The 26,885-nt window shown below is 43.2% G+C and overlaps 3 protein-coding genes across 3 annotated transcripts in view; 1 reads left to right on the forward strand and 2 right to left on the reverse strand.

The window, feature by feature from the left end:
- Window positions 1-1,292: 1,292 nt before the first annotated feature.
- On the reverse strand, window positions 1,293-4,642 carry washc3 (WASH complex subunit 3). The gene is made up of 7 exons (XM_080851300.1): window positions 4,488-4,642; window positions 4,101-4,199; window positions 3,945-4,010; window positions 3,614-3,739; window positions 3,113-3,229; window positions 2,922-2,986; window positions 1,293-2,607 (listed from the first exon to the last, which is right to left on the reverse strand). The coding sequence occupies exons 1-7, from the start codon at window positions 4,536-4,538 to the stop codon at window positions 2,514-2,516; spliced, it is 618 nt and encodes a 205-aa protein (XP_080707426.1). The 5' UTR covers window positions 4,539-4,642; the 3' UTR covers window positions 1,293-2,513.
- A 546-nt stretch (window positions 4,643-5,188) lies between these two features.
- cwf19l1 (CWF19 like cell cycle control factor 1) lies at window positions 5,189-12,791 on the forward strand. The gene is made up of 14 exons (XM_080851000.1): window positions 5,189-5,274; window positions 5,523-5,607; window positions 5,718-5,802; window positions 5,972-6,073; window positions 6,515-6,726; window positions 7,034-7,149; window positions 7,740-7,824; window positions 7,925-8,074; window positions 8,276-8,528; window positions 9,119-9,198; window positions 9,702-9,911; window positions 10,691-10,810; window positions 11,262-11,359; window positions 11,496-12,791. Exons 1-14 carry the CDS (start codon window positions 5,252-5,254, stop codon window positions 11,638-11,640), a joined length of 1,764 nt encoding a protein of 587 aa, XP_080707126.1. The 5' UTR covers window positions 5,189-5,251; the 3' UTR covers window positions 11,641-12,791.
- A 3,431-nt stretch (window positions 12,792-16,222) lies between these two features.
- Window positions 16,223-26,885, reverse strand: part of cd9b (CD9 molecule b) — a 15,488-nt gene continuing 4,825 nt past the window's right edge. The window contains exons 2-8 of the mRNA XM_080851214.1: window positions 23,715-23,817; window positions 19,627-19,724; window positions 18,681-18,755; window positions 18,088-18,189; window positions 17,498-17,593; window positions 17,221-17,304; window positions 16,223-16,893 (exon numbers count right to left, since the gene is read on the reverse strand). Of these exons, the coding sequence (XP_080707340.1) occupies window positions 16,828-16,893; window positions 17,221-17,304; window positions 17,498-17,593; window positions 18,088-18,189; window positions 18,681-18,755; window positions 19,627-19,724; window positions 23,715-23,817 (624 nt within the window). The 3' untranslated portion in view covers window positions 16,223-16,827. The remainder of the gene's footprint in view (window positions 16,894-17,220; window positions 17,305-17,497; window positions 17,594-18,087; window positions 18,190-18,680; window positions 18,756-19,626; window positions 19,725-23,714; window positions 23,818-26,885) is intronic.

Raw genomic sequence — 26,885 nt, forward strand, 5'->3', positions numbered from 1 at the left:
CGCCAATGGCGCGCCAGGTAGCCAAAAGCCAGTTTGTGATTGGCTCCAAGGATTGTGGAAATCTTGAAATGAACGGCTATCCAAAGTTGGCCAGACCCAGTGCAGAGGCAAAATCAATTTGGCCGGAAGAAGTGGGGCGGGACTTCCCAGACTAGTGGGAGGCAGGAATATAATTACAAATTTGGTAACAAATAAATAGATAACAAATTAAAGATAATGTTAGAATGTTAGGGTTAATGGTACACTGCACTGTACTCTTCAGTAGAGCCTACTGTTCCTTGAGAAAACAATGTTTTGAAGAAAAGAAAAACAAGTCCAGGATGGGGTTAAAGATGTAGTCTGCGATTCTGATCCAAAACACTTTTTGTCAAGTTCAGCGTCTTGCTTCTCATGGTCTTCTAGCTGTCCATTGTGTGTGTGCAATAAAATAACTCTGGTATCCGTACCCAGTTCTAGCTCTGTAAATGAGAAACACAAATAGTGGCTCGGACTGAGCCATAAACAATGCCAGCCAATAAACATGTTGCTAATGCAGCAAAGAAATTAGGGGTTTATTTTGATTGGCTGTTGAGCTCAAAGATCAACAACCCTTTCCAAGGATTACAGACTCTTCCTTCACCTCACAAAACGTCCCGTCTAGACAGCCACAATAGACCAAACACTTTAGTTTGACACTTGAGTTTAAAAGGGGGACTGTGATACATCCTGCCTGAGAACAAGAGCTGGTTACTGTCTCAGAAGACACACTTGGCATACCACTATCTGCATCTTCCAAATCTCACTTTGTGGTCCCTGTTAGTCACCATCACGTGGGGACTGGAATACAATATGTATTGTTTCTTTTCTTAAAGTACACTCACTATTTATGGTATCAGAATGTATTTGTATTAAGGGAACTTTACCAGGCATTCTCATGTTCAGAGAACTTTAACCTTCCCTCGTATGTTGTCTTGACACAAATAAATAATTAAGAACAATTCAAGAACATAAGATGGGCAGATTTTTTGGGGGGAAAATAGAAAAATCAGGACTTTTGTTCATTTTACACTGGAGTTAGGTACGTCACATGACCACATCACACTTTAAATAATAAAAGTATTAAAGATTAAAAATATCTTAACTTTGGCATTTACTAAATAATAATAATAATACATTTTATTTATAGGGCGCCTTTCAAGAAACCCAAGGTCGCCTAAATGTACCTTTTTGCCAGGGATTTAAGTGCCAAAACGTAGTGATATAAAAACAAATGTTTTAACTGTCACAAGTGATTTCATGTCTGTATAGTTTAATCATTGACAAATCAGTTAGTCAGTCAAGACTTTTACAGGCAAAGTAATGGATTGTGCATCCACCATTTCATACACTCCGTCTAACGAGATGATTAAATCTTTCAAAGTGCAAATCTGAATGAACCGCTAGTCTCCGGTCCTCAATGACACTCACAGACATGACAATATGTCCAAAGTGACAGAATGGCCCATGAAGAAAGGAACACTAGGCTATGTTAATGACAGAGGAATGCCGTTTCTCATAACAACATTAAGGACGCCATCTAATGGCTCTTCCTGTCACAGGCTGTAGCTGTCTGTACAGGAATTACTCTCTCACACAGACACACACACACATGCATTCTCTCTCACACATTCACATACAGACACATTCATTTACACACACGCACATGCATTTATTCTCTGTCGCTCACAAACACACACACACACACAATGTCTGGGCAACACTCCCAGGCAGTCTCCATTAGAGGCAACGAATGCCACTGCAAAAATATAGCCCTCATAATAATGTCCTCAGTCAAGGTGGGGTTGAGAGATATACCAAAGACTGTGCTGGTGGCTGAATGAGCACTGGAATGAGGGAAACATCAGCAAATCAAATCAAATGGCCCTCACGGAGTCTGCTGCTTATTCTGCCAAAGGAGCCCCTCCAGAAGCTGACACACATTTAAGACAAACTCAGAAAGGTAGACAAAAACATGAAAGCAGCAGGTTTCAAATGGGATTCTACAGATGTGCAGACTAGATGTTAGTCATCTTCAAAAGGGAGAGTCCTTCAAGACTAATGTCATTCTTGAAGCAGATTATGTGTTTTTCCAAAGCCATACATTACAATGCATGTGTATTACAATTCAGCCCCACTTTCTACCAAAAGCCCTTGTTGTAGTGCAAGTAATACATAATAGCATAATCATGTATATAAATATATATATTACTGGCCGATCCACCATTTTAAAACACTGACATGAGAGGACCGACATAGTTCTCAAGTTATCAAGTATTATGTGCACACAGAACAAGATAACGTAATACAAAGTGGGGCTGGCATTTCATAGGGAAGGATGGAGTTGTACAGGATACCACTGTATTTCCCAGACTCATTACACACACTCAAGTTATGTCCCTTAGTTTAGTTGATATACTAAAGGGGAGTTAGCCTCAATAGAAGGCTGAGGGAGGGTAGTCTCACTGAGACACCTTGATGGTGATAGGCTGAAGAGGTCAGTCACTGAAAGATGATTCGCTGCCTGAGCTGTCGTCATCTCCCTCTTCCACAGGTTTCTTGTCGTCATCTGGTACAGGGGCATTGGGTGTGCTGAGGAGAAATAAAGGTGAAAAGGTCATTGATAATAAAAATGACAGACATAGAGAGATAAAGTGTTCTAAACAAAACTATGTTGTTATTCCAAAATTAGGAAGACTTATCCGCTCATGCTCTGTTCATCCAAAAAAAACTTGTATTGAGTAAAACAGAGAGTGAAAGGGGAAGAGAAAATGAGAGAGAAGAGGGAAACAGAGGGAGACACACAGTCGGAAAGGAAGAGAAAGGGAAAGAGACGGAGTGTGTGTGTGGTTTTAGTGTGGTTTGTGTGTGAGAGAGACAGAGGTGTTAAAAATGTAACGACTTACTCAAGCAAATTGGGATCAAGTCCCTCTAAAACCATCTTATTCTTTATCGCCATGGCAGGGACTCCCTGTGAAGACATGAGGCATTGAAAACAAAAAACAATCTGACTAGAACATGCTACCCAATTTACAACAACAACAGGATGTGCACCGCCTGATGCTTGCTGCTTCCTCTACCATGTCAGCGGACGTACCACTTGCACCATTTTCAGGTATCGGGCATAGCGTGGGTCCTTGGCCACGGTCATGACGTTCGACTCCACACTTTCCACCTTCTGTTCGCTGGCTGGTTCTGGTGGTTGATGAGGGGGCTGCATCAAATTAGAGAAGATACATTAGACAAACAAAAGTCACATTTATATTTCCAATTAGCATTATATTAGAGGGGATACATTAAACAGTATTCATTGCATTTTGTGAATGGAACCTTTATTTATGAACCAGCTTCATACAGGTGAGGTAGTGAATAAGTGAGTAAGCCTGGGTAGGAGTGAATGCATGAAAGAGTGAATTAGTCAGTGAGAGTGAGTGACTGACTGAATGAGTGAGTGAGTGACTGACTGACTGACTGCATGAGTGAGCAAGAAGGCAAATGGAGGAGAGCATGAGTGTATAAGAGTGTTAGGTAGTTGGTGAGTCAGTGAAAAAGAAAAAGGCACAACTGGGAGCATGCTAGTGAATACACTACACTCTACCTCAGGTGCTGGTGCGACAGGAGTATCTGTGTGACTGGAGGGTGCAACTGGTCCATTGGCTTCAGCTGCTGGTCTCTCAGCCACTCCCTCCACTCTCACATCTTCCAGTCCGGGGATCGAGGACAGCTAGAACACACACACACACACACACACACACACACACACACACACACACACACAAAATGAATTTCACACCCTTACATTACAGCACTGAAAATCAGTAGAGGATTCCCTACAAATGGCGCATCTCATATTATAGCCTTCTCATATTATAGCCCTCTAAGGCATTGAAGAAAATTGATACCATACAGGTAGTGATACGCAAGCCTACCTTTGCTTCCAAAATGCTGAGAGTGGTTTCGATTTGCTGTATCCGTAGTGATATGGTAGCCAGTTTCTTTGGGAACATCAAACCGTGTGTTACTTATTAACACTTGCATTCGCTGTCACTATCATAACAAGTATATAAGTCTATAGCAAACCTTACCTCCTCGCAAACCGTTGAAAATCGGTTTAGAAATCGAACGGTGTGAACGACGAACTGGTTCAAATAGGCAACGATTCTCCTTTGCTGTATGGCTGGGACCTGTTGGCAGACCGATACAAAAACGGCAAGGGTCATATAAACTCGTGAGGGAAGCAATTCCCTACAGAGCCTATCTAGCCGGGTGATGTTACGTTAGCTATCTACGACTGCAAATAGAGCACAATTCAGAAGGACCATAATATCAAAAAGCTTTAAAGAAATGATGTGCATTTACCAAGCCAAGTCATTTTTATACCAGGTAATCATATAGGAATACATAATTGATACTGCCAAACTGGCTGTAATAACTAACATTATAGATTTCTCTGTTGCAGCCACCGAGCTAACCTTTGTCAAATCTACTCCGGAGCCAACTATGGGCAGTCCATCCTCGTCCATGTTTCGCTTTGCTCTTCCAGTTCTTTCCCCACGTTGCTATTCTTGTCCGAAATGTAATAGGTTATTAAGAGGATAACCTGAGCTAGCATTCGGGTACAATTTATTTATTTATTCTCACAACTGCTTTCCTTTTTTTAAAGTTTCGTTTCATGTGACCACAGTGTGACACATCTTAAAATCACTTCAGGACTTCAAAATAAAGGTTTGTATGACTATAAGTGTCCATCACGTCAGGACACGTCTCATTGATAGATACGAAGTTTTGGAACACATTTTGATTTAATAAAATACACAAAACATTTAGTCATCCATTTTACATATTTACAATAATTTAGGGGTTAAGTATACATATGCACACTGTCTTTTATTTTGAAGTTAGATGAGGAATGGAGGAAGTGCACTTATATTTACCACCGCAGTAGAACAAAGGTATATTTTTGTTAATGGAAGACGAAGGCTCAAGTAGATCGATCAAGTTTATGATTAAATTAATATGAATACTTAATATTTTTCGATAATTTACAACCAGATATGAACATGGTGTTTTGTGATCATATCGGTTTATGACATGATCGGAACAGTGTAATATTGAGTTTTGTGGGTACACACGGTGTGAAATGTTTGCCGTACACACACTTTCGGTGTACATAAAAAATTAAATCCAGAAGTTTAGCGGTCGCCACCTGTGAGATTGGCGTTCAACTTTCACCGTTATGGGAGAGCAGGCTTTGCGTGTGTAAGTATTTAGCATTTTAACGTTTTGCTCCCTTTGGTTAGCTTTTTTTTTTTTTTGTTAAACGGTGTGACAGTCAGCTTTTGCAACTTGGCTAACAAGCTAGCAGGGTTGCTGTCACCATGCTTGGTAAGTGAGTAGCGGTATGGTATTTTGAACTTGAGAATGCAGGTACATTGATTAGATAAGAAAGATTATATCTTAATTTGCCTCAGGGAAACGTAATGCTTAACTTGTATTTTGGTGTACAGTTTGGCCTGTGGAGACGTGGAAGGAAGAATCAATGCTTTATTCAACCGCGTAAGGACCATTCAGAAGAAGAGCGGGCAGTTTGATGTAAGTTGCTATAGTCAGTAGATAGAGCTTTATGTTCTTCTACTTTTCTCTATCTAGTCTGCAGTTATGCTGCGTTTATGGCCTTAACAATGCAATGTTCTTCCCTGTAGCTGCTGCTCTGTGTTGGAGATTTCTTTGGTTCGTCTGAAGAGGCGCAAGCAGAATGGGAAGAGTATAAATCGGGAGCTAAGAAAGGTACCGGAGTTAAGCATAACAGTAATCGGAGCCTCCTCCCGAACTCCTCCTCTTCACTTTCTTCATTTAGGCGAGTGTCTGGACACTTCTGAATTTCAGCTTCTCCAGCTATTTTTTTCTATCCAATCCATGTAATCGATTCTATCTTTGTATCCCATTTTAATTTCAGCCCCCATCCACACGTATGTGCTTGGGGCAGCAAGCTATGAAACAGTGAAGTATTTCCCCAGTGCAGATGGCTGCGAGTTGGCTGAGAATATAATCTATCTGGGTAAGGTTTTTTTTTTGCCTTTTTTCCCCATTCTGTTAAGTACTTCGATGGTTAGCTTTGGTCATTTGGTCATTTTTTTTTTTAATGCATTTCTAAAGTCATTATAAAAGAGCTTCTCAATCTGTGAAGAAGTTTAGGAATGGGTGCATACCTGCTTTTTATTTGTGCTAGAAAAATATTAACACATTCTCATACAATGTTTGCTGTTTAAATATTTGACAAGAAGAAAACCATCTGCTAAATCTATTAAGACTATTAATATGACCTCAGCGAGACTGAACAGTGCCACCTCTGAGAGCAGGCAGACCTCCTACTTGATGTTTGTTTTGACATGAGTTGCTGTAATACAAGCATCATTGGAACATTGCACTCAGAGCCTGAACATTGGCACTCTCCCTGGACCACAGAAAAGGTTTCACGCCTCTCCTCTTGTTTCGCCAGGCCGCAAGGGGGTGTTTACAGGCGCGTCGGGGCTCCAGATCGCTTACGTGAGTGGACGAGAAGGCCATCAGGAGCCTGCCCCAGCACACTGCTTCTCCCCTAAAGATCTCTCTGCCCTGGTGGAGCCCCTGGTCAACTCCAAGTTCAAAGGGGTGGACATCCTGCTCACGTCACAGTGGCCTCGTGGAGTCTGGCAGTATGGCAACAACCCTGTAAGAAATGCTTGAAGCTCACTTGTTTTTTGAAAGAATGTTGAATTAGTTTGAGGTTTTCATCTGTTTGTTATTTATTCATAAATATCATGTTTTCATATATGTTATGTTATAAAAACTTATAAAAAAACAAACACATTTACATATATTATAAATGATATTATATAATCACAAGCTAAACTAAACATGCATCTCCCAAACAAAAATGCTCCTTAAGCGTATCTGATTGTTCACATAACTTAACAAAGCTGAAAGACAAAGCATGCTTACCCAACCTCGCCTAAATGACAATTTTGGCCATTTGCAGGAAGTGGACACAAGATTTTGTGGCGTGGGGTCTATCGCCAGCCTGGCCAATCACCTGAGGCCTCGCTACCACTTTGCAGGTATGGAGGGGGTGAGCTATGAGAGGCTGCCTTACCGGTAAGTGAGCCATCACTCCTGATCCTGTTTGAAGCCTGTCACTTCATTAGGGAGGAGGGCAGTAATATGATTATATAATAGTTTGTATTTGATTTTCTTTCTATTATATAATATGATTTTGTAACTAATGCATAATGATACTTCACAGCTCACACAATGTCCTATATATCCCTAAAATCAGTTTGACCAACTTGGGCCCAGGTTTGACGGTGGAAATGGCTGTCAGAAACAACACAAGTGCAATTCTGCAGAGTGAGCAGTAAATGCATTAAATGGGCCGAGCAGAACCATCCTGAAGTTAACTGGTGAAGGGTTTGGTTAAAGCTGAGCAGATATGAGATCCCTTTAACATGAATGACTAACCTCGAGGCAAAATTACAGTGAAAGATGATGGCAGCATCTGTAGCCTCAGTAAGTTTACATAAACATGTTTAAGACAACCACATGGGCGGAATACGTATCCACCAGCCGTTTTCCCCGTCAGACTAGGGCCCTGTACGTTTTGTATTTAGGGTGCTTGAATATGTCTAAATGTATTTGTGTCCAGAAATAAGCGTTACGAGTTGCTTGTGCCTTTCCATTCTGTATAGGAACCATTTAGTCCTTCAGGAGAATTCCCAGCATGTTAGTCGATTCATTGCACTCGCTGCAGTCAACAATCCTGCCAAGAAGAAGGTGAAGCATCTTAGCCTTGACTTTATTCCCACTGATTTATGCAGGAAACTACTCCTCTTTTACTATTTTGTGTGTGTGTGTGTGTTTCCCCTCTCTTCAGTATTTATATGCTTTCAACGTAATCCCCATGAAGAACATGGACCCTGTAGAACTGGTGAAACAGCCACAAGACGTTACAGAGAATCCCTACAGAAAGCCTGCCGTGGCAGGCCAGAAAGGCAGACCTGGCATTACGTTTCCCACAGAGCACGTGTGTGGGACTCATTTCTATATGGATATACAAAATATATAAATGTTTTTGTTTAATGTTTGTGCTGAAATTAAATCAAAATCAGATTGCATCTGCATGTTTAACAAATCTTTCTAAGAACAACGTTCAGACTTCCCTTTTTCACTTCAAACTGCATGTGAACTAAAGCTCATCTGGTTTAAACTGTGCGCTGTGTTAAAGGAGGAGCCAGCATCTCAGTTTTTCTTTGACCTGGGGAGGAGGCCTCAACACCAACGTCGTCAGCAGCATCAGAACCAGCACCAAAAGGAACGGGAGGAACGTCTTCAGCAGCAGCAGCAGTATCATCAGCAGCATCATGGGCAGGACTCGGGGCAGCAACCGGGGCAGGAACCGGGCCGGAAGAGGCCCTCGGAGGGAGATCGGTTTCCAGGCGGTCAGCACCATCAGCAGCCCAAACTGCCACGCAAACCCCGTGAGTCACACAGCACTCACTCTCCCCTCCCAAAACACACACATATTATTACTCGTTATTACGAACACACATTCTCCCATTCCAGGTACACACACATTATTACTCATTATTAAGAACACACTCCCTCCCATTCCGACACACACACATATTATTAATCGTTATTACGAACACACTCCCTCCCCTTCCAACACAGACATATAACACTTCTCACAAATAAGTTGATGTCTTATTAAATCCATGCGTTTGGAGTTTTGATCCTCTCTGTCCCCAGCTCAGTACCATGATCCTCTCTGTCCCCAGCTCAGTACCATGATCCTCTCTGTCCCCAGCTCAGTACCATGATCCTCTCTGTCCCCAGCTCAGTACCATGTCCATCTCTGTCCCCAGCTCAGTACCATGATCCTCTCTGTCCCCAGCTCAGTACCATGATCCTCTCTCTCCTCAGCTCAGTACCATGATCCTCTCTGTCCCCAGCTCAGTACCATGATCCTCTCTCTCCTCAGCTCAGTACCATGATCCTCTCTTTCACCAGCTCAGTACCATGTCCCTCTCTGTCCCTAGCTCAATACCATGTCCCTCTCTGTCCCCAGCTCAGCCTACCGGCCCCTGCTGGTTCTGTTTGGCCAGCCCACAGGTGGAGAAACACCTGGTGGTCAGCATCGGCACACACGTGAGTTTACTGCTGTTATTGGGGCATGCGTGTGTGTTGGTATATGAAATTGTAAAGAGCGAGTTTGTGTCTTTTGTGTATTTGAGTGTAGTGTATTTTTTTATTTTATTTTTTTTTGCTTTTTAAAATCAATCTGTAAGTGTTCTATATGTGACTTCACTGTTTTGCTTTGTTTCACTATTTACCTCAAGTCTCATCATTGTCCAAAAGCTGTCTGTTGTGTCACAAAACACTAATATCTAGTCTCTGTGTGTGCGTGTCTTTGTGGGCTGTATTTACTGGATGTGCCTGTGTGTGCTGTATTGACTGTATGTGCCTGTGTGGGCTGTATTTACTGTATGTGCCTGTGTGTGCTGTATTGACTGTATGTGCCTGTGTGTGCTGTATTAACTGTATGTGCCTGTGTGTGCTGTATTTACTGTATGTGCCTGTGTGGGCTGTATTAACTGTATGTGCCTGTGTGTGCTGTTTTGACACTGTATGTGTGTGTCTCATCTCCTCAGTGCTACTTGGCCCTGGCTAAGGGCTGCCTGACCCCAGACCACCTGCTGCTCCTGCCCATTGGCCACTACCAGTCAGTGGTGGAGCTGGCCTCTGAGGTGGTGGAGGAGCTGGACAAGTACAAGAGCGCCCTGCGCAAGTTCTACAAGAGCCTCGGCAAGCGCTGCGTGCTCTTCGAGAGGAACTACCGCAGCCAGCACCTCCAGCTGCAGGTACTGTGTGTGTCTGTCTGTCTGTCTGTCTGTGTGTGTGCGTGTGCGAGGGCGAGTGCGCGTGCGCGGATTCAAAAAGTAAGGGGGGATTGTATTTGTGTGCGTAGAGAAAGGAAAGTTTGGGAATGTGTATGTGCGTAAGAAAGTATTAAAAAGTCCTTCCAAGTACACATTAGATAGATATCAGCGGATGTAGCAGTTGTCTCTGTGGTAGCTGGCCCACAGGACTGGCCTGCCCAGTACCCAGGCCAGTCCCGCCACTCCACACACAGAAGTAGCGGGTGAGCTGGGCACCGTCAGGACCTAGCCTTGCAGACCCCAGCTGTGTCCTTCCGCCCGCCCTCACCCACATCATCAGTCATCAGTTTAAGTCTGAGTGGGACGGATGTGTGCACACACACTCACACGCAGTGGCTGCCGCTTCGTCCCGGCATGTGACGAGAAATGTAATCTGAGGGACTAACGTCCCAATGATGGTAATCTATGTAAATCTACCTGTATCCTCTTCTCCGATGTTCAACTAAATTAATACAAAAATGAGGTCAGAGTTGTTCAGGTGGGGAGGCAAGGGGGGTCTGGGTTATGGCATGGGTGAGTCCTTGTACAGAAATCAATGACAATGACAGTTGTCATACAGTGTGTATACATGACCAGCAGATGGCGCTAAAGATTCACACATGCATTTCTCAGCTCCAGCAGACCACCACTGTCCACTTCACTTGCTTTATGGTTAGTTCATGGCAGTAATACCCTGTACCCCCCCCACCCCACCCCCCTAGGCAGTCCCTGTGCCACTGGATAAGTGCGCCACAGATGACCTAAAAGAAGCCTATATGGTCCAGGCGCAAGAGCAGCAAATCGAGCTGATGGAGATTCCCGAACACACAGATCTGAAGCAGGTATTCAGCACAGCCAATCGTAGATCACTGTGCTAAGATCACTGTGCTAAGTGCTTAGCCAATCACAGACTCTTTCGTTTAGCCTTGCTTTCCACTTCCTGTTTTGCAGGTACATGCCATGAATTCATGTTGTTTTAGTTGTAGTGTAAAACTGGAATGAGACGAATGGAAAAGTTAGGCTTTCCTCATATAATGAATTCCCAGATTAATATGAAACTCACTTTGTATGACATGTTATACAAACCATCAGGTTGGTGAGATGTTGAAATGTGTCCTTAGGATAAATTAAAACAGTTACAGAATTTCAATACACAATCTGTTTATATAATCTTGTAAGAATATTTGCGTATAAAATAACAGATCACCAAAATACCCTTTTTTTTTCTGCTGTGGTCTCTCTGCTGAAGGCAGCCATTCAGTTTTCTAATGATGTTTTTTGGACCTCGTTAAGATTGCCCCTCCTGGGACCCCGTACTTTTATGTGGAGCTGGACTCTGGAGAAAAGCTCTTCTACAGGATCAAGAAAAACTTCCCCTTGCAGTTTGGCCGGTGAGTAGGGAGAAACCTTAAATCATACCTCAAGACCTCAGATATACGATTTAACTCTCGGCCTAATGTTTACTTCTCTGTCTGTCTGTCTGTCTCTACTTCTGTCTGTCTCTATCTGTGTGTCTGTCTGTCTCAGAGAGGTGCTGGCCAGTGAGTCTGTGTTGAACATCCCAACGCGGGCCGACTGGAAGGACTGTAAATACACACGTGAGGAAGAAGAGGATATGACCAAACAGATCCGCAGCAAGTTTGAGCCCTTTGACTTCACCATGGAGGACTGACCCTTGACTTCACCCTGAAAGACTGACCGACCATCACACTCACAGACCTCCACTGTACAGATCTCCTCTGAGAAAGAGACATTGCCACACCTCACCTGAGAGGGAGTTTTACGGAGAGGGAGGGAGGGATTCACAAACCGCATGTCTCCTGTCTACGGGCTCTCTTGCACACGCTTCATTGACTCCTCAGTACCCTTGATTGTTATTATTTTAATCACTATAAAGGATTGACCAACACAGACACCGACCCTCCCCACCACACACACACACACACACACACACACACCCCGACCCTCCCCACCACACACAAACACCCACCCTCCTCACCCCGCACACACACACTCAGACAAACACACACCCCTCCTTTTAGTTCAAAACATCTCTTATAAAGGGATGTTAAGACAGTTGCTTGGTATTCCAAGAAGTGAGAAAGAGTACTGCTAACTTCATCTTGTCTGAATTAGAAACGGTTCCCAAACAGGCACATACTGGGTCATCTGTTGCATAGTCAGTTGATCCAATTCAATATGTGCTTCCTGCGTGTGTATCAAGGGCACTGATGACATCAGCTGAGTGTGCAAAGAGAGAGGGGGGACATGTGCTGAGTGAGGATCTCATAGTAGGACTGGCAATTTCAACACCACCCTTCTTCTTTCTATCCAGACAACAACCAACTGGAAGGGCAGGTACCTGAACTATGCAGGATTGGGTTTGTGGTTCCTGCATGTGGAATTAAATTCCTGTCCACCTTTCTCCCTCTCTGTTAAGTTTTATTTTGGGTACGGGGTGAGTTTAAATAGGGAGGAGATGAACGTTGCTTTCAACCCTAGTTCATATCAGAGCGCCCTGTTTTAAGGTGAGTTCAAGGTAAAAAAAGGTCAAGTAGTGGACTGTTGAGGGGGTTCAGCTGAAATGGAGAGTAACCTTCTTCCTTTAACCTTGCGCTTTGATTGTCTGAACGGGAAAACTGGTTGTCTAAGTCTAAGATGTCACATGGGGTTAGGATTGTTTTTAACTAGTCACTGATGTCACTACCAAAGCAGCCAATGATTGGCTGATTTATTTGTTTTATCATTTTTTAAGTCAAGCTGATTCAGCGGCTTATTTGGCTTGTTCTGGTTTTAAAATTACTTTTGAGGTGTTGGCATTCAGGTGATTTCAGGTTGTATGGATTTTGTACTTTGTCTTCATAATTAAAATTTCCTTTTCAATTCACTTGTCCAATTATTACTACGGCAACGATAAATCCACATAAACACTCTTGTTGGAACTCAACCAGGTCTTAAAAAGAAATGACGTATCTACGATAATGCCCAATTTGATTGACTTGGGAGTTATGCAATTAACTGCAGTGTTCTGCATAAACCTACCGGTAATGTATTTCAAAAGGGTTATTGCTACACTGAATTCAACCATATTTCCATCTCCTTAGTTTGTTTAAATAGGTCCTAGGAAAAGCATTTGCAAAACAACAGTTTTTTTGTTTGTGTGTATCCTCTGGCCAGGCAGGGGTCTGGTGGTCAGCAGTAGGCACAAGCAGCAGATGGCGCTAGAGATGTGCTTGTGCACTTGTGCTTTGCTCAAGTTATTAATTGACTTTTCCAAACTCAAACAAACTCACAACCAAAAAAAACCTGCTCCTGGCAGATAGGTTGAGAATTTTCACATTCAAAGTTCACAAGGCATTAGAACAATTTCAATTATCAAGCAGATCATGGTTCACTTAAATAAATAAAAAGACAATTGTCCAATGTTATCCAAGGCCTGAGCTGCCGATGGCGCTGGAGTGTATGTGTGTTGCTTGTGTAACGTTTGTGTGTGTCATAGTGTAGGATTGGAGTTTGCTGGTGCTGGAGTGTGTGTGTGTGTGTCATCTTTTGAGTATATTGCCAAATAGGGTATACTGCAGTGTTGGAGATTGCTGGCTGACCTTGAGTTCACGGATGGTCACTCAAAGGAGCTTTAAGGGAGTTGTCTGAGGCTGCTGATAAAGCAAGCCAGTGGTTGTGGCCGAGGCACTCGCAGACTACATCGAGTCGTGAATTAACCTGAACTAACACTGAGATGTATGGGAACCTTGTCGAGGTGTATTTTCAGGTGTGTCTGTTGTCTCTGGTAGTGGCATGTAGTCGAACCCATTGTGAGTATGGAGGGGATGGCTCTGGGACACCAGGCACCACTGTTGAGCCTTCTGGAGGGGTCATGGACCCTGAACACTGATGAAGGAAGGTGCCCACTAGATAACCCCAGTGAAATGCTCACAGAAGCAGCTTTGTTGTTACTGTTGTTGTTGAAGTATCCTTCTGCTCAGGTGGGTGGGCAGTTATGTTGTGTTAAGCGTGTGTGGGCTACAGAGAGGCTCGGGGAGTAACGGAATACAGGGAACGGCGTTATGTAATTAGGATAGAGAAAAAGTGTAACTGTATTCCGGTACAGTTACAAAAAAAAAAGACTTAATTAGTTGCACAATAGAGATGCACAGTTTTTCACTAGGCAGTTCAGGTCTTTGTCTTCAAGGTTGGGCCAATGTTTTTCAGCATTTATATCCATCACAGACATAAAAATGGAGAAAAACACCAATATACAGTGGATAAGGCTATTGATGTCTCTTTTCTGTTATCTTTATTTGCACATTTGGCATTGAGGAAATCCAAAAGTGACGGAAAGTAATCACGTTACTTACAGAGATAATTCCGAACTTCTTTTAATTCCTTGAGAATATATTAATCAAGTGCCTTGTATTAATATATACCTTGTATGAATCATGTGCTTATGTAAGCAGGAACATGGCCTTTTTGTGTTTCTCTGTGTGTGTAATTTAGATTATTAGGTGCCACTTAGTCTGCATATGTGCAAGAGCATGTTTGGACCAGAGGCGGTAAGAAGGGTGAACTGTGCCTCTTTCGACCTTTTGCAAAACTGACATCCTTGCAAGACAGGGAGCCTCGGACTTCAGAGACCCATAAAGTGGTTATCCCTGCTGACAAGCACCAGAGAACGCCAAACTTCTATCTAAACATAGAACAAAAAGTAAGGAAATGTGTGTTTGGTAGATTATTTCTTTGTTGTAACAATGCTTCATGGCAATAAATCTTATACCGTTGGAAAGCCTGTTTAGTGTCCTTTCAGATGGTACCACATGTGCAAGGAACATGCATTTGTGGGATGAGCTGCAGAGCTGAGTTTGTGGGTTGCGCCGATGAAACATTTGCCAAACAGCTTATTCTGGCATACTTTTCATGGGCACCATTTAAAAGGGGAGTTAACAGGCTTTCCAACGGTATAAGATGTATTGCCAAGAAGTATTGTTACAACAAAGAAATAATCTTCCAAACACAAATTTCCTTAGTTTCAGTATATTCTGGCACATTTTTAATGGGCGCAACCCACATACTCAGCTCTGATGCTCATCCCACCAACGCATGATCCTTACAAATGTGGCACCATTTGAAAGGGAAGAAAACCGATTTTCCAACGGTATACGATTTATTGCCAAGAAGCGTTGTTACAACAAAGAAATAATCTACCAAGCACAAATGTCCATACTTTTTGTTCTATGTTTATATAAACCTTGTACGATGTGTTTAATATTACTTCCCTCTCGTCTGCTGCAGTGTGGGAGTGAGTACTGGCTCCCTCTATCTGATTGTCTTCTCTCTGAGAGAGGGCCCGTGTCTCTCTCTGGCCTGCTGGACGTGGGTGAGCCAGATGAGCTTGTTGTTGTTTAATATATACTTATATGCAACTCCGGAGTCCTGAGGTAACTTGAGTGAATTTTGACCTTTTCACTTGGATTGGGTTACTGAATACAATTTTTAAACAGGTAATCAGTTCTTGCATCGGAATACATTTTTAAAGTAATCCTCCCAACCCTGGCTAAAGATAGCGCATGTTGTTCTGTAAGGATCTATGGTTGGGCAGATGTTATATTGGGTAGGATCGGTTGGTGGGTATGAATACTTGCATGTGTCAGTGAGGGAAGTCCCCAGCCAATAGTACAGGGAATTTAACATCTTCTATGAAGAACTAAAAACAAGAAGTAGGTTAATTTAGACCTATGCTATGCTAATGCAGAAGGGGAAATCCAGCAAACTGGCTTTAGAAGTATGTACACATGTGGTATTCATATCGATCTAGGCTCTTAGTTAGTGGGGGTTTAACAGTATGTACACATGTAGTATGTACACGTGGTATTCAGATAAATCTAGGCTCTTAGTTAGTGGGGTTTTAAAACCAATATCTTGCCTGAATAGGACAGACCTGAGTGTTCTTGACCCCTTGCAAATAAGATTTGAGTTCCTAGAATATTGGTCTTGGATTGGAAACAAATCAAATTTGTATCCACTCAACCTGGGTTAGAATAGTTCGATGGGACTTGGATGTGCTTTTCTCTACAACAAATGACATAATTACTTCACTGCAGACATCATGCACCACTGTAAGTGGCTATAGTGGGTTGATGTGTTGTGCCAGGATGTTCAAATCAGTGTGGTATGGATCTGAAACAGTTACTCAAATAAACAAGTAAGTGGTTTGTATGTTTGTGGGAGTAAAACAAAAATCATTTAGATTGACAAAGAGAAACCCTTTAGATCCGCATTAGATCATCTTTATTTGGCATTCAGGACTATTACTCATATCTTTGTTCATCAAAACAGATACATAAAAGTGTTAAAAAAAAAAAAATCTGATTTCCAAAAATTAAAAAACATTAGAAAAGTTAAATCATGGCTTAAAAAATAAAAACTTAAGCCAGCTAAGTAAATGTACCATATAGCAACACATAAGTACTCTCAAACACCAAAATATAAAGCAGGTCCATCCACATGATTACAAGCCTTCAGAACGTCAAACTTAAACACATCAGTGGTTGGACCGTTTCTGGTTATATTACATACAGTAGATGTGGGAGAGGAGGCACTCCAAACCACAGCCTCACCCCTAACCCCACAAGGAGTGTGTGAAGGTAGACACCTAGTTCATTAATGTTTTAATAGCTTCAGGGATATGGCATTTGATGCCCAAAAAAAGGATGCATGTTGAAGCAGTGATCTTCAAACTGTAATTAAGCTTAAGCGCCCACAGACACACACGCATACACACACAAACGTGCATACATTCAAACACTCACGCTGGATAAATTAACAGCACGGAGCAGGAGCAGGAGTTTCCATGGTGATGACGGCCTTACACAATATCCCGGGTTCGCTTGATGGCACAGCACAGCAGCATACTGAAGATCATGCCAAAGATCTGAGAGAGAGATTGAGAGAAAAAAATGAAGAGACTAAGGACCCATTCTGACCAGTATACAAGATTCCCTTTGTGTTGACCCTTCTTAGTTTCATGTTTTTGGTTTTAGTTTTTTGATGGGTATGCAGATGCTTGGAGTACTTAAATGATGTAGGCTATTGTTTTGGACACACCAATAAAAAATTAAAAGGATAGTGGTGCCCTTTCATTTTTGATGCATCCTCTTCATTCAGTTTCAGGGACATTTTGCATCTTAAGATCTTAAGGTTTTTTTTCTTTTTTTTAAATGTAGTATGCCAACCTCACAACTAGAGAATGCCGACTCACCATGATGACACCAATACCGATGCCCACTCCTCCAATCACATGCAGTTTAGAGTTGAACATCTCATCAATTGCAGTTAGGCAACTCTGATGAAAAAATAAAAAGTAAATTACTGAATCATTTACAAACAGATTTGAACAGTTTATGATGTGTTATTCTTACAGATTTAGCAAAAAAAGGGTCTGGGAGTAAAAGCCATGACAATTGAGGTTTGTATGTATTGCCATGGGCCAAAAGCCTTATACAGACTTTGTCACAGTGATTGGCAAAAGAAGTTACCGTGGTGATGAGCATTTCCAACCCTTCCTTCTTGGGGCAGGTATCGGCAGCCAGAGTGGAATCAATGATGGTGCCAGTTTTCCCACAGCAGTCGAGCTAAAACAAGAGGAAAACGATTTAATGATTTGTTTTTTAATGTGTAGCACCATCAAAATAACTCCTCTATATAAACAACTATAATTATATGAAACACCTTACAGCATAGCAAAGCATAGCATTGTATCATTTCACTCCACCCCAGGGGTAAACCCTTAAGCTCAACCCCACTCCGAGCAGCCAAAAGGGGTTTCTACGAGCAGTCGAGGAGTGTGTATCTGCCACCCAAAGACGGACAGTGTGAGACAATGGGTGGTATGGGAAAGAGGAGGAGAAAAGGGGCCAGCCACCATGACGACACGCATATAACCCCTGGAGTGTCTTCTCCCAAAGTGTTCTTCAATAACTACCATCATAGTTCCAGAACCTTCTACCATCATAGTATGATTGAGAGTTTAGCATTTGGAATGCTTGCCCTCTTTGGCACCATGGAGGTTCTTCACCTTGAACGGAGGGGAAGGGAAGGGAGGGGGGAGAGAGAGCGGGGTACTTACTCCAAACTGAATGGCTTTCAGCGTTCCCTTCAGGGCGTCCTGCTTTGATGTCACGTAGTTGTCATAGGTCTCGGTGTAAAACTTTTGAATGTCTTCCACCACCTGCATTTAAAAACGCACACAACTGCCATTAACAGGTTTCACAGAGTTGTATTGGCAATCTTTCCTGAACGATCACCTTTGGCTTTAGATAAGGAATTGTATTACTTAGCCATGTGAGCATTTCTAATTCAGAATCATTGCTCATTAAAAGGTACGACCCGAAATTCGTATTCATTACACCTTGTCAAAATTAGTAAATTGCTCATCAAAGTCCTCTAGCTCGATAGGACTGTTCTGTGTGTGTAGAAACTTTTCGTTTGAGCACACAGTGGCTCTGTTAATTGGAGGCACACAAAAAGTGGCTTTGACCAAGTCCTACACTATTGCAGCCAATCAACACATCAGCCTGGAAGGGAGGGGTGTAATTTGATTGGCTTTTGATCTGAAAAAGCATTTCACCAAAATTGCAGAACACCTCTTTAATCAAACAAAATGATTGACTTGGATATTAAGTCATAGCAAATCAAGGACAGCATTGACATGGCACTCACCTTGTCCTTATTTGACAGTCCCCAGATACCAGCAGCCACCTCAGCAGCGAATATCAGCAGGAGGAAGAAGAAGAACTGTTGGGATGAAAAAAGGTCAATGTCGTCACCTATACTTAATATTTAACCAGACAGTTCAAGTTTGCACACAGTGGCTAGCCTACAGCAAGGTTAGATTGCATTGAGCAAAATCTATCCAACAAGACAAACACAAGTTCTAACCAACACAAAAACATCATTGAATACTTTAAAAGGTAAAACCTTGACTAGTCGAATGTAGAGCAGCTCTCGCTCTGTCTATCCTACCAAATGGAAAACTGAGATAAGAAATACCCCCCCCCCCCCCCCCCCCCCCTAACGATGGGCCAGGGTTGCCAGGGATGGTCTCCCATGATGAGCATGCAGTATGGAGGACAGTGATGCCAAAGTCAGTTTCATGCTGCATCCTCGGACTGAACCAATCAGACTGATTTGTTTACATCCCAGCCCGGAGATTGGTTTAAAGTAATCCATTAATCCTTCAACCCCTTCTGTTTTCTAATAAGAGACATTGTTAAAGGGATGTGTATGGATGGAACCAGTCTAAGGGTCTTAGATTTGAGCCAGAAAGGTTAACACTCGCCCCCTCACCCTCAGTCTCTAACCATTTCAGTGAAAATAAATATTAACATGGGAATGACTAGTTGGCTCTCTGCAGCTCAGCAACATGAACCTGAGAGGGGTTTTGTAAATTTTCCTTCCATAACTGAATGCATGTTAGATAAAGCCAAAGGAGAGGGTGGGTCTTCCTACAGAACAACCCTCTATACACCAAGTCTTTATTTTTAATAATGGCAGTTGTTGTCCATGACTTCAGTTAACATGAGCGTGTTGTGTTTATTTTCTGCAGGTGTTTTACCCCTTGAGGGTGATTATGTCTTTTCACAACAAACAAGTTTGGAGGACTCACCAATCCCAGCATGCATGGAGACTCCCGGATGGCTCCACAGCAGCCCAGGAAGCCCACCACCATCATGAGAGCGCCGGCGACGATGAGGAGATACACCCCTGTTCAAGACACACACAGAATCACATTAGATGAAGGCCACTGTCGAGGAGTGTGAGAAGGAGGTGTGTAGAAGTTAGATTGTCTGAGCTTAAAAAAAAAAAAAATTCTCTCCTCTCACACCTAGGCCCCTCATAAACCACTCAGATGAAATGTTAGAGAAATTCTTTAAAATTCCATTCGTTTGTTCATTGGCACTTTCTTCATTGGTGCTCTACAACCAATAGAATCAAACGGTCACATGAAACAATGGACCAACACACAAGCAGATTACGTCTCAGATCATCATCTCGAAAGTGTTCTGTTGCACCATAAAACAAAGCATGGCAGTACTGGAACAGGGGAAGGACACCTGGTGTGCTGAAGGTTTGGGAGGTTAAAGGCCTGCCATCACCTTGTGAACCTCATAGCTGAAATGCTAGATATACCTATTCACTCCCTCCCTCCCTCACTCCCTCCCTCCCTCCCTCCCCTTTGCTCACCACCTGCACTGAATACATCACAACCCCACTTGTGATAAGCTATTTGCATGAAAATATACAAAACCTGTGTCCAAATGCGATGAAGGACTAACACACCAGCAGAGTATCACTCTCAACCCTCTTAAACGTCAGCGCTATTGGGCCATAAATTCAAATTCGAGGCAATGCCTGCCCGGTTGGTTTGTATGCTCACACATGTTCTTGTGAACCCCAAGCAGACGAACGCTGTTTGTAAACGTTTGCTTTTCGCCATTTTGAATGCACTCTGACGCGTCCCTGATCCATTTAATAATCAGCTGCCATCTCTGAGCTGAACAATAGAGCCAACGCACGAGTCATCGCAGCGCAGCGCGTTCCCCCTGAATGTAATCACCCCCACTGAGTGCTCAGCTCAAAGGCTGTCATTAACGTGCTTGTCATTGCTACACGGCCCCCTCCCAAGGCATTCTGATGCCAATGATGGTGACCGCTACTGGAGCCATGCCCACTGAAGATGCCAGCGAGCCACTGGCACTGGCGTAAGCCTTTAAGCGCCAGTTTATACCAGAGCAACTTACAGTAAACATACGGTGTACACTCCCCAACACTACTTCTGCCAAGCAAAAGGAAACAGCTGGGAAATACAGACGTCGTCTACAGTATTTTAACTGCAGTACAAGCTTTTACCGTGCAACAGATGAATGTGCATCCCTAATGGCCTAGGATAAGGGCCAGAGTCGGGCCTGAATCTACGCCCTCTGAGCCTATACTGCCAGGCTGGAGTGTTTTCCAGGAATGGCTATGCTCACTCACCTTATGGTCTTTACTGCACAGCTCTAGTGATAAACAAGCAAATCAATCTAAAATCACAACAATAGCCTTCTTATTTGGGGCGAGGGGAGAATGGCATCTGTGTGTGTGTGTGTGTGTGTGCGTGTGTGTGTATGTGTGTGTGTGTGTGTGTGTGGGGCTTCAGTGGTGTAGTGGTCCCTAGAGAAGTGGGTATACTCTTAATTTTTTTTAAGCAGCCCATAGAGCACAGGATAAACGCCCTGTTTTGAGAAGTGGGTATACTCAGTGCTGACAGAAAAATAAGTGGGTATACTCCGCATACCTGCGTATACCCTGGACGACACCATTGTGCGTCTTTGCGTCCCTCTGCAGATATTAAGCCAGGGTGGACTGCTTTCCAGGAATGGCTTTCCTAGCACACTTACTCACTCACTCACTCACTTTATGGCCTCTACCGCGCAGCTCCAGTGATACAACAAGCAAATCAATCTAAATCACAACAAAGCTCAGAGTTCCACAATACCCTCCCTGTTCCAGGCAAAGGAGAATGGCATGTGTGTGGTCCTCTGCTGATATTCGGCCAGGGTGGAGAGACAGAGTGACGGGTACTGAATGTGGCAGCATGGCATCATCTGCACTGGGCATGCTTTGGCGCTATGACCACGTCTGCTTGCCTAGGTCACACACACACACACATGAACGAACACACACGGATTCCTGGAGAGAAACAACTGCAGAACCTTCTGAATTAAGAAGGCCATTTGACCTTTACCCAGCTGTACTACACACATCATGGGGTTCTTCTCCTTTAGGGTCATTATGATTCCTGCTACTCGCATAGGAAGACATCCAAACCTTTTTCTTTTTTTTTTACACACACTTTTCTGTGCTCCATCTAAAGTGCACATAGGGGGCACCATTGTGCTTGCTGGTGTTTGTTTGTGGCGCAGGCGGTCTTGTTGTACAGGCAGTGGCGGTTTTAGGCACGGGCGAACCGGGCAGCCGCCCGGGGTGGCACTTTTTCATGACACCTGGAGGGCGGCACGAGCACTTAAAAAAATGAAATAAAAATCATCTGGGCCGCGAAGCGGTTTTCTATTGTCTATCTATCATATCACTGTGTGGGGAATTGGCGAATTAGCGCCCCCTGCGGTTGCAGGCGCCACTGCTCCCTAAGAAGGTGCCTAAGCCTTGCTTGCACAGATCCAGTGTGAGGGGGCGCGGGGGACAGTTTAACTCTGGGTGTCCCAAATGGAACTTGTTAGGTTGGAATTTTCCTCTGCTAAAGTAATAAACTAAGCCTACATGGTCATAGGCATACTCATTATTCACATTTTTGTCATTGTGAGTACCGTCATACTTTCACCACTGATGTTATGCTAGGCTTAGGCAAGTTATCTCTGGTTAAAACTAGCTAAGCTATTCGCTAGCTAGCTTGACAGTCATCGTTATGGTGTTAATTATCTGACTGCGTGTGTTTTCGGCAAACGTTCACGTTGTCATTTGAATCCATTAGCTACTAAAATGAGCACATCGATTGTTAAACCATTATTAAACTTAGCATTTTGATTGTTTAACAGAATTGTCAATGTTTGACGCTGTCAGATAACTTACCTAGCAGCTACGCTAGGACATTGCCCTGTCAGGTATCTCAGTGCCTCTCTCCAGATGAGTTTTAAATGAACTGAAGGAAAATTAATATAATCTTTCACTGCGGTGCCTGAACAATGCTGATATGGGATGTGATCTGTAAATTCTCGCCTCCAATTTAAGCTCGTCATCCATCATGTCTAGTTTTACATTTTGTACATATCCCTCCATTGCATAATGAAGTCCCTTTCGCAATCAGGTACTTCTGTATCAAAATGTTGCATAGAGCCTTTTGGGATGTCATTTTGTGAACTCTAGTCAGCTCCTCTAGTTTGTTCGAGTTAGCAACAGTAATTAATATAAGGGAGACCGGGCTTAGCGATAGGTCAATTGAGAAATTAAAGTGTGTCTTTCACTTATATACTTATAATAAAAAAAAAAATACGATTTTTTTTTTTCCTGTGTGTGTGGAGGGGGGGGGGGGGGGGGGGGGGGGCGGCGCTCGGAGGGGGTCTCGCCCGGGGCGTAATTCTATGTAGAACCGCCACTGTGTACAGGTTAGAGAGCCGAGAATTTGAACAACGAGGTCATGCATTCCAAACTACCACCTGACATGAAGTAGGAATTTGAGAAAAGTGTGTGTATTTGCATTTGGTTCACCTTGATCTCATTTCTGATCCCTGTCCATGCCTTTCTAAAGCACATCTTAACATCTTTCATGCTTTGTGCATGCCCTACTCATTGCTTTCACTAAATCTCTCCTTCCTTCCCACTCTTTCCCTCTATCAATCCATTCACTAATCCGCTCTCACACAGACACAAAATGTGACGCACCATTTACAAGACTAAGATATAGACTCTTTGGGAGTGGCCTGTGTCCATGGCTACTTGGTTTACCTCAACAAATCAACAGTGTGCCTCACAAAGAGTACAAAGAGGTTTGCTTTTGGGTGTGGGTGTGTGTGTGTGTGTGTATGTATGTATGTATGTATGTTTGCTTGCTTGAAAATCAAGCAGGCAAACAGGTGTAGGATTGACATGGGAGGCCATGTGAGTTGGACGTGCACTTTTGAGATTTATGTGTATTGTGGGTGGGTGTGTGGCTGAGGTGTGTGTATGTATTGTGTACTGTGTGTGTAGAGTTCGTACCTGTGAAAAAGACAGAGGGGGAGTCATCTTCGGCAAAAAGCCCCTCTGTTCTCTTGTCAAATCGCAACCATAGGCCAACAGCTAGCACTGCTGTCCCTGCAAGCTGGAGATCGAAAGGAAGAGGAGAGATAAAGACAGACAGAGAGAAATGGAGAATAAAAACAAGGCAGTGTTAGAGAGAATGGCAATGAAAGAGCACAGGAAACACATGCAAATCAAATTTGTTTGAGTATCACTTCACCAGACTTTCGTGGGGAAAAACAAACAAGCAAGAAAAACAGACAAAGGCGTAATAGATAACACGGCCCTTCAGGTTTACACAGCACAGCAATGGCTCAGCATTCCCAGGGTTAGGCACGTAGTCACGGTGACCTGGAGGGAATGAAGCTGAACCAGATTCCAAACCTAAACCAGCTGCTCCACAGACTACAACGGTCACTCAACTGACCGGACACACCTGTATTCTAAGAGCATCTCAGCACCTTTATTTATTACTCTGGTTGACAAGGCAAAGTAATAAATAAACTTGGAACATTTTTTTAAATGTATAAAAAATAAATAAATAAAGACAGGTCATTCTTCTCTGTAATTTCCATGGTGTGTGAGGCCTCTGACATTGGTGCTGTTGTGCAACAGGAACTTGCGTTAGAAGCAGATAGGCTTAGATGACATAGGCTTAGATGAGAAACTTGTCTGTACTTGCAGTATCATCTTCATCATCCACCCAGGCTGCCACAATCAGGTTACGCAGTAAATAGAGTCATCACTTCATGGGAACATATTTGGAGGAAATTCACATCCTGACAGCTCAGGGTGACTGTAGTCCAGGCCCATTACTGCCTAACTCCCACTGAGGCAGCCTGCACAGTCTTGCTTCCTTTACCTCCCGACAAATCGGTTTAACACGACATTAGAACTATTGCTACCAATCACCAGCACGCCCAGTAGTTGCTGTACACCACATCACTAAGTAAGCCTTCTTTTTGGCCTGTAAAATGTAAAATTAAGTAGCTTTTGGTGATCAAAAATTACATTGTTGCTAGGCTCCTACTCTGTTCTGGGAGTGGCTATGTATGACTACTTGTTTGGTTCTGGGTGACCTGCATTTTCAGAAGGTCACTGGGAGTACAGCATTCTCTCATTTCAAACCAATGAATATGAGTGAGGCTGACATTACACTAAACCCAACCAAGAAATGTGCTGCAAAGCTCATGATTCTCTGAAACACATTTATTGATTTAAGGATGATCACTAAGGACTAATCTAGGAAGCAATCAAGCTAGCATTTCTTTCACCTAGGGTCATACAATCAATACAAGATGTTAGCTGCCACACCCTTCTCATACGCTAAAGACAAATTAAACTCATTCAATTCACAATACAAACCATTTCAGCATAAATGCCTTAATCATCTACACTGCAGGGTCTCCCAGTCATCCTCTTGGCTACCTGCCATCTCCACCCCACCCGATGAGGTTTGATCAGTGTAATAGCAGATAGGAGCAGTATGCGCTTCACAGATTACTACAGAGAGGAAATACGCACCTTGCCTCGGCCTTACAACATTTAGACGACTCACTCATTTGAACCCTCTACAGTGCAGGTTGCTGTTTCATGAGGAGCTGGCTTGTCTGGTTTACTACAGCACTACGTTAACTGGGCCATTACTGAACTGTCAGCCTTGCTTGACAAGGTCCATCTTTGTGTATAGATCTGAGTGGCCAACACTGCACTACTGAGATCATAAAGGAGCGAGGGACATCCCCATCCCTACGTCTGCCTCTTTAGGTTTGTTTAACAGGAGTCCTTTCAGCAATAGCAGCTACTGTTTTGTAAACGGTCCTATTCTCTCAGCTATAGACAAGGTGTGCTTCTTGCACAAAGATACTTTCAACCATGACAAAAAAAAGTATCCCTAACATAAATAATACATCATAATACACAATAATACATCATAGGTGTGTCAGGCTTTGAGGACACTGTCGTGAATGCGTTCTGCATTCCGAAAATTCCTTTCAGATTACCGATTCTCTCTGAACATTCCAGATTACTGATTCTCTCTGAACATTCCAGATTCTCACAGCTCCCCCAGTGCCCTCCAGCCTACTCATGCCCCGGGTCTGTTTGCGTTCCTAAGATACAGCCAGCGCTGGCATTCTCTTCCGGAGGACTGACTCACTTTGCTCATGCAGCTTTGCTGTGGGTGGAGGGCCGAAACCACACACCCAGAGTCTCACCTGCCTACGCAACACCAGTCACACCTGACTGGGCGGTAATGATAGGGTAGCAGAAGTAAGTGTGTGTGTGTGTGTGTGTGTGTGGTGAATAAACACTAGGTCAGATGAGCCCCAGACTAGACTCTTCTCTGGGTGGATGTGTGTGTCCATGCATGGGAGAGAGCTCAAGAGTTCCCAACTAAATGTCAGAATGGAGATCAATTAAATAGATATGTTGCTCAAAACATTTAAAATGGGCACCATTTCTTTTCAGTAGGGTAGTCCAGACCACAAGTAAAAATAAAATCCAACAATAAAATTGAATCTACAGGTCTGACCCAAATGTGGCCTTGTATGTCCACCCACTTCACCAGAGGACTAGGTGATAAGCCACATGCTTTCAAATTAGGCAGAAATGACCATCCTAGAGCCAAGATTTATGTCCTAATCATGATTCTATATGAACTTACACTGAAGAACCTGTTCCATCCTGCAAGACAATGGGGTTTTGCAGACTTCCTGTGGCAGGTTGTGGTTTTGAGTCCTCGATGTGCAAAGGTTCTTCTATATTTGACACATTTCCTGTTGCCCTCTATGAAATCATACCATGGGTGACTTAAAAATTCTAAATTTATTTTGTAATTCACTTAAGACATCTGATGTGATTACACATTTTGAAATAGCATTACACAGAATAACCGAGAGACATCATGCACCCAACCCTGCTGTAACACTGGCATAAAGATGGGGCCTGGTGTGAGGCATCCCAAAACAAAAGGAGAGAGTGTATGAACGTGTGTGACACTACCATAAAGGTGTGGCCCGGTGTGAAGCATCCCAACACAAAAGGTTTCCCCCCTCAGGAGGCATGTGGCAGACGCTCAATCCTCTCAGGCTGAACTTAAGGACCAGTTTAAATGGAGGAAAAGTTGGAGCGCTGACGGGGGCAAATAAG

Source organism: Sprattus sprattus (genome assembly GCF_963457725.1).
Source record: "Sprattus sprattus genome assembly, chromosome: 14".
Taxonomy (NCBI): Eukaryota; Metazoa; Chordata; class Actinopteri; order Clupeiformes; family Clupeidae; genus Sprattus; species Sprattus sprattus.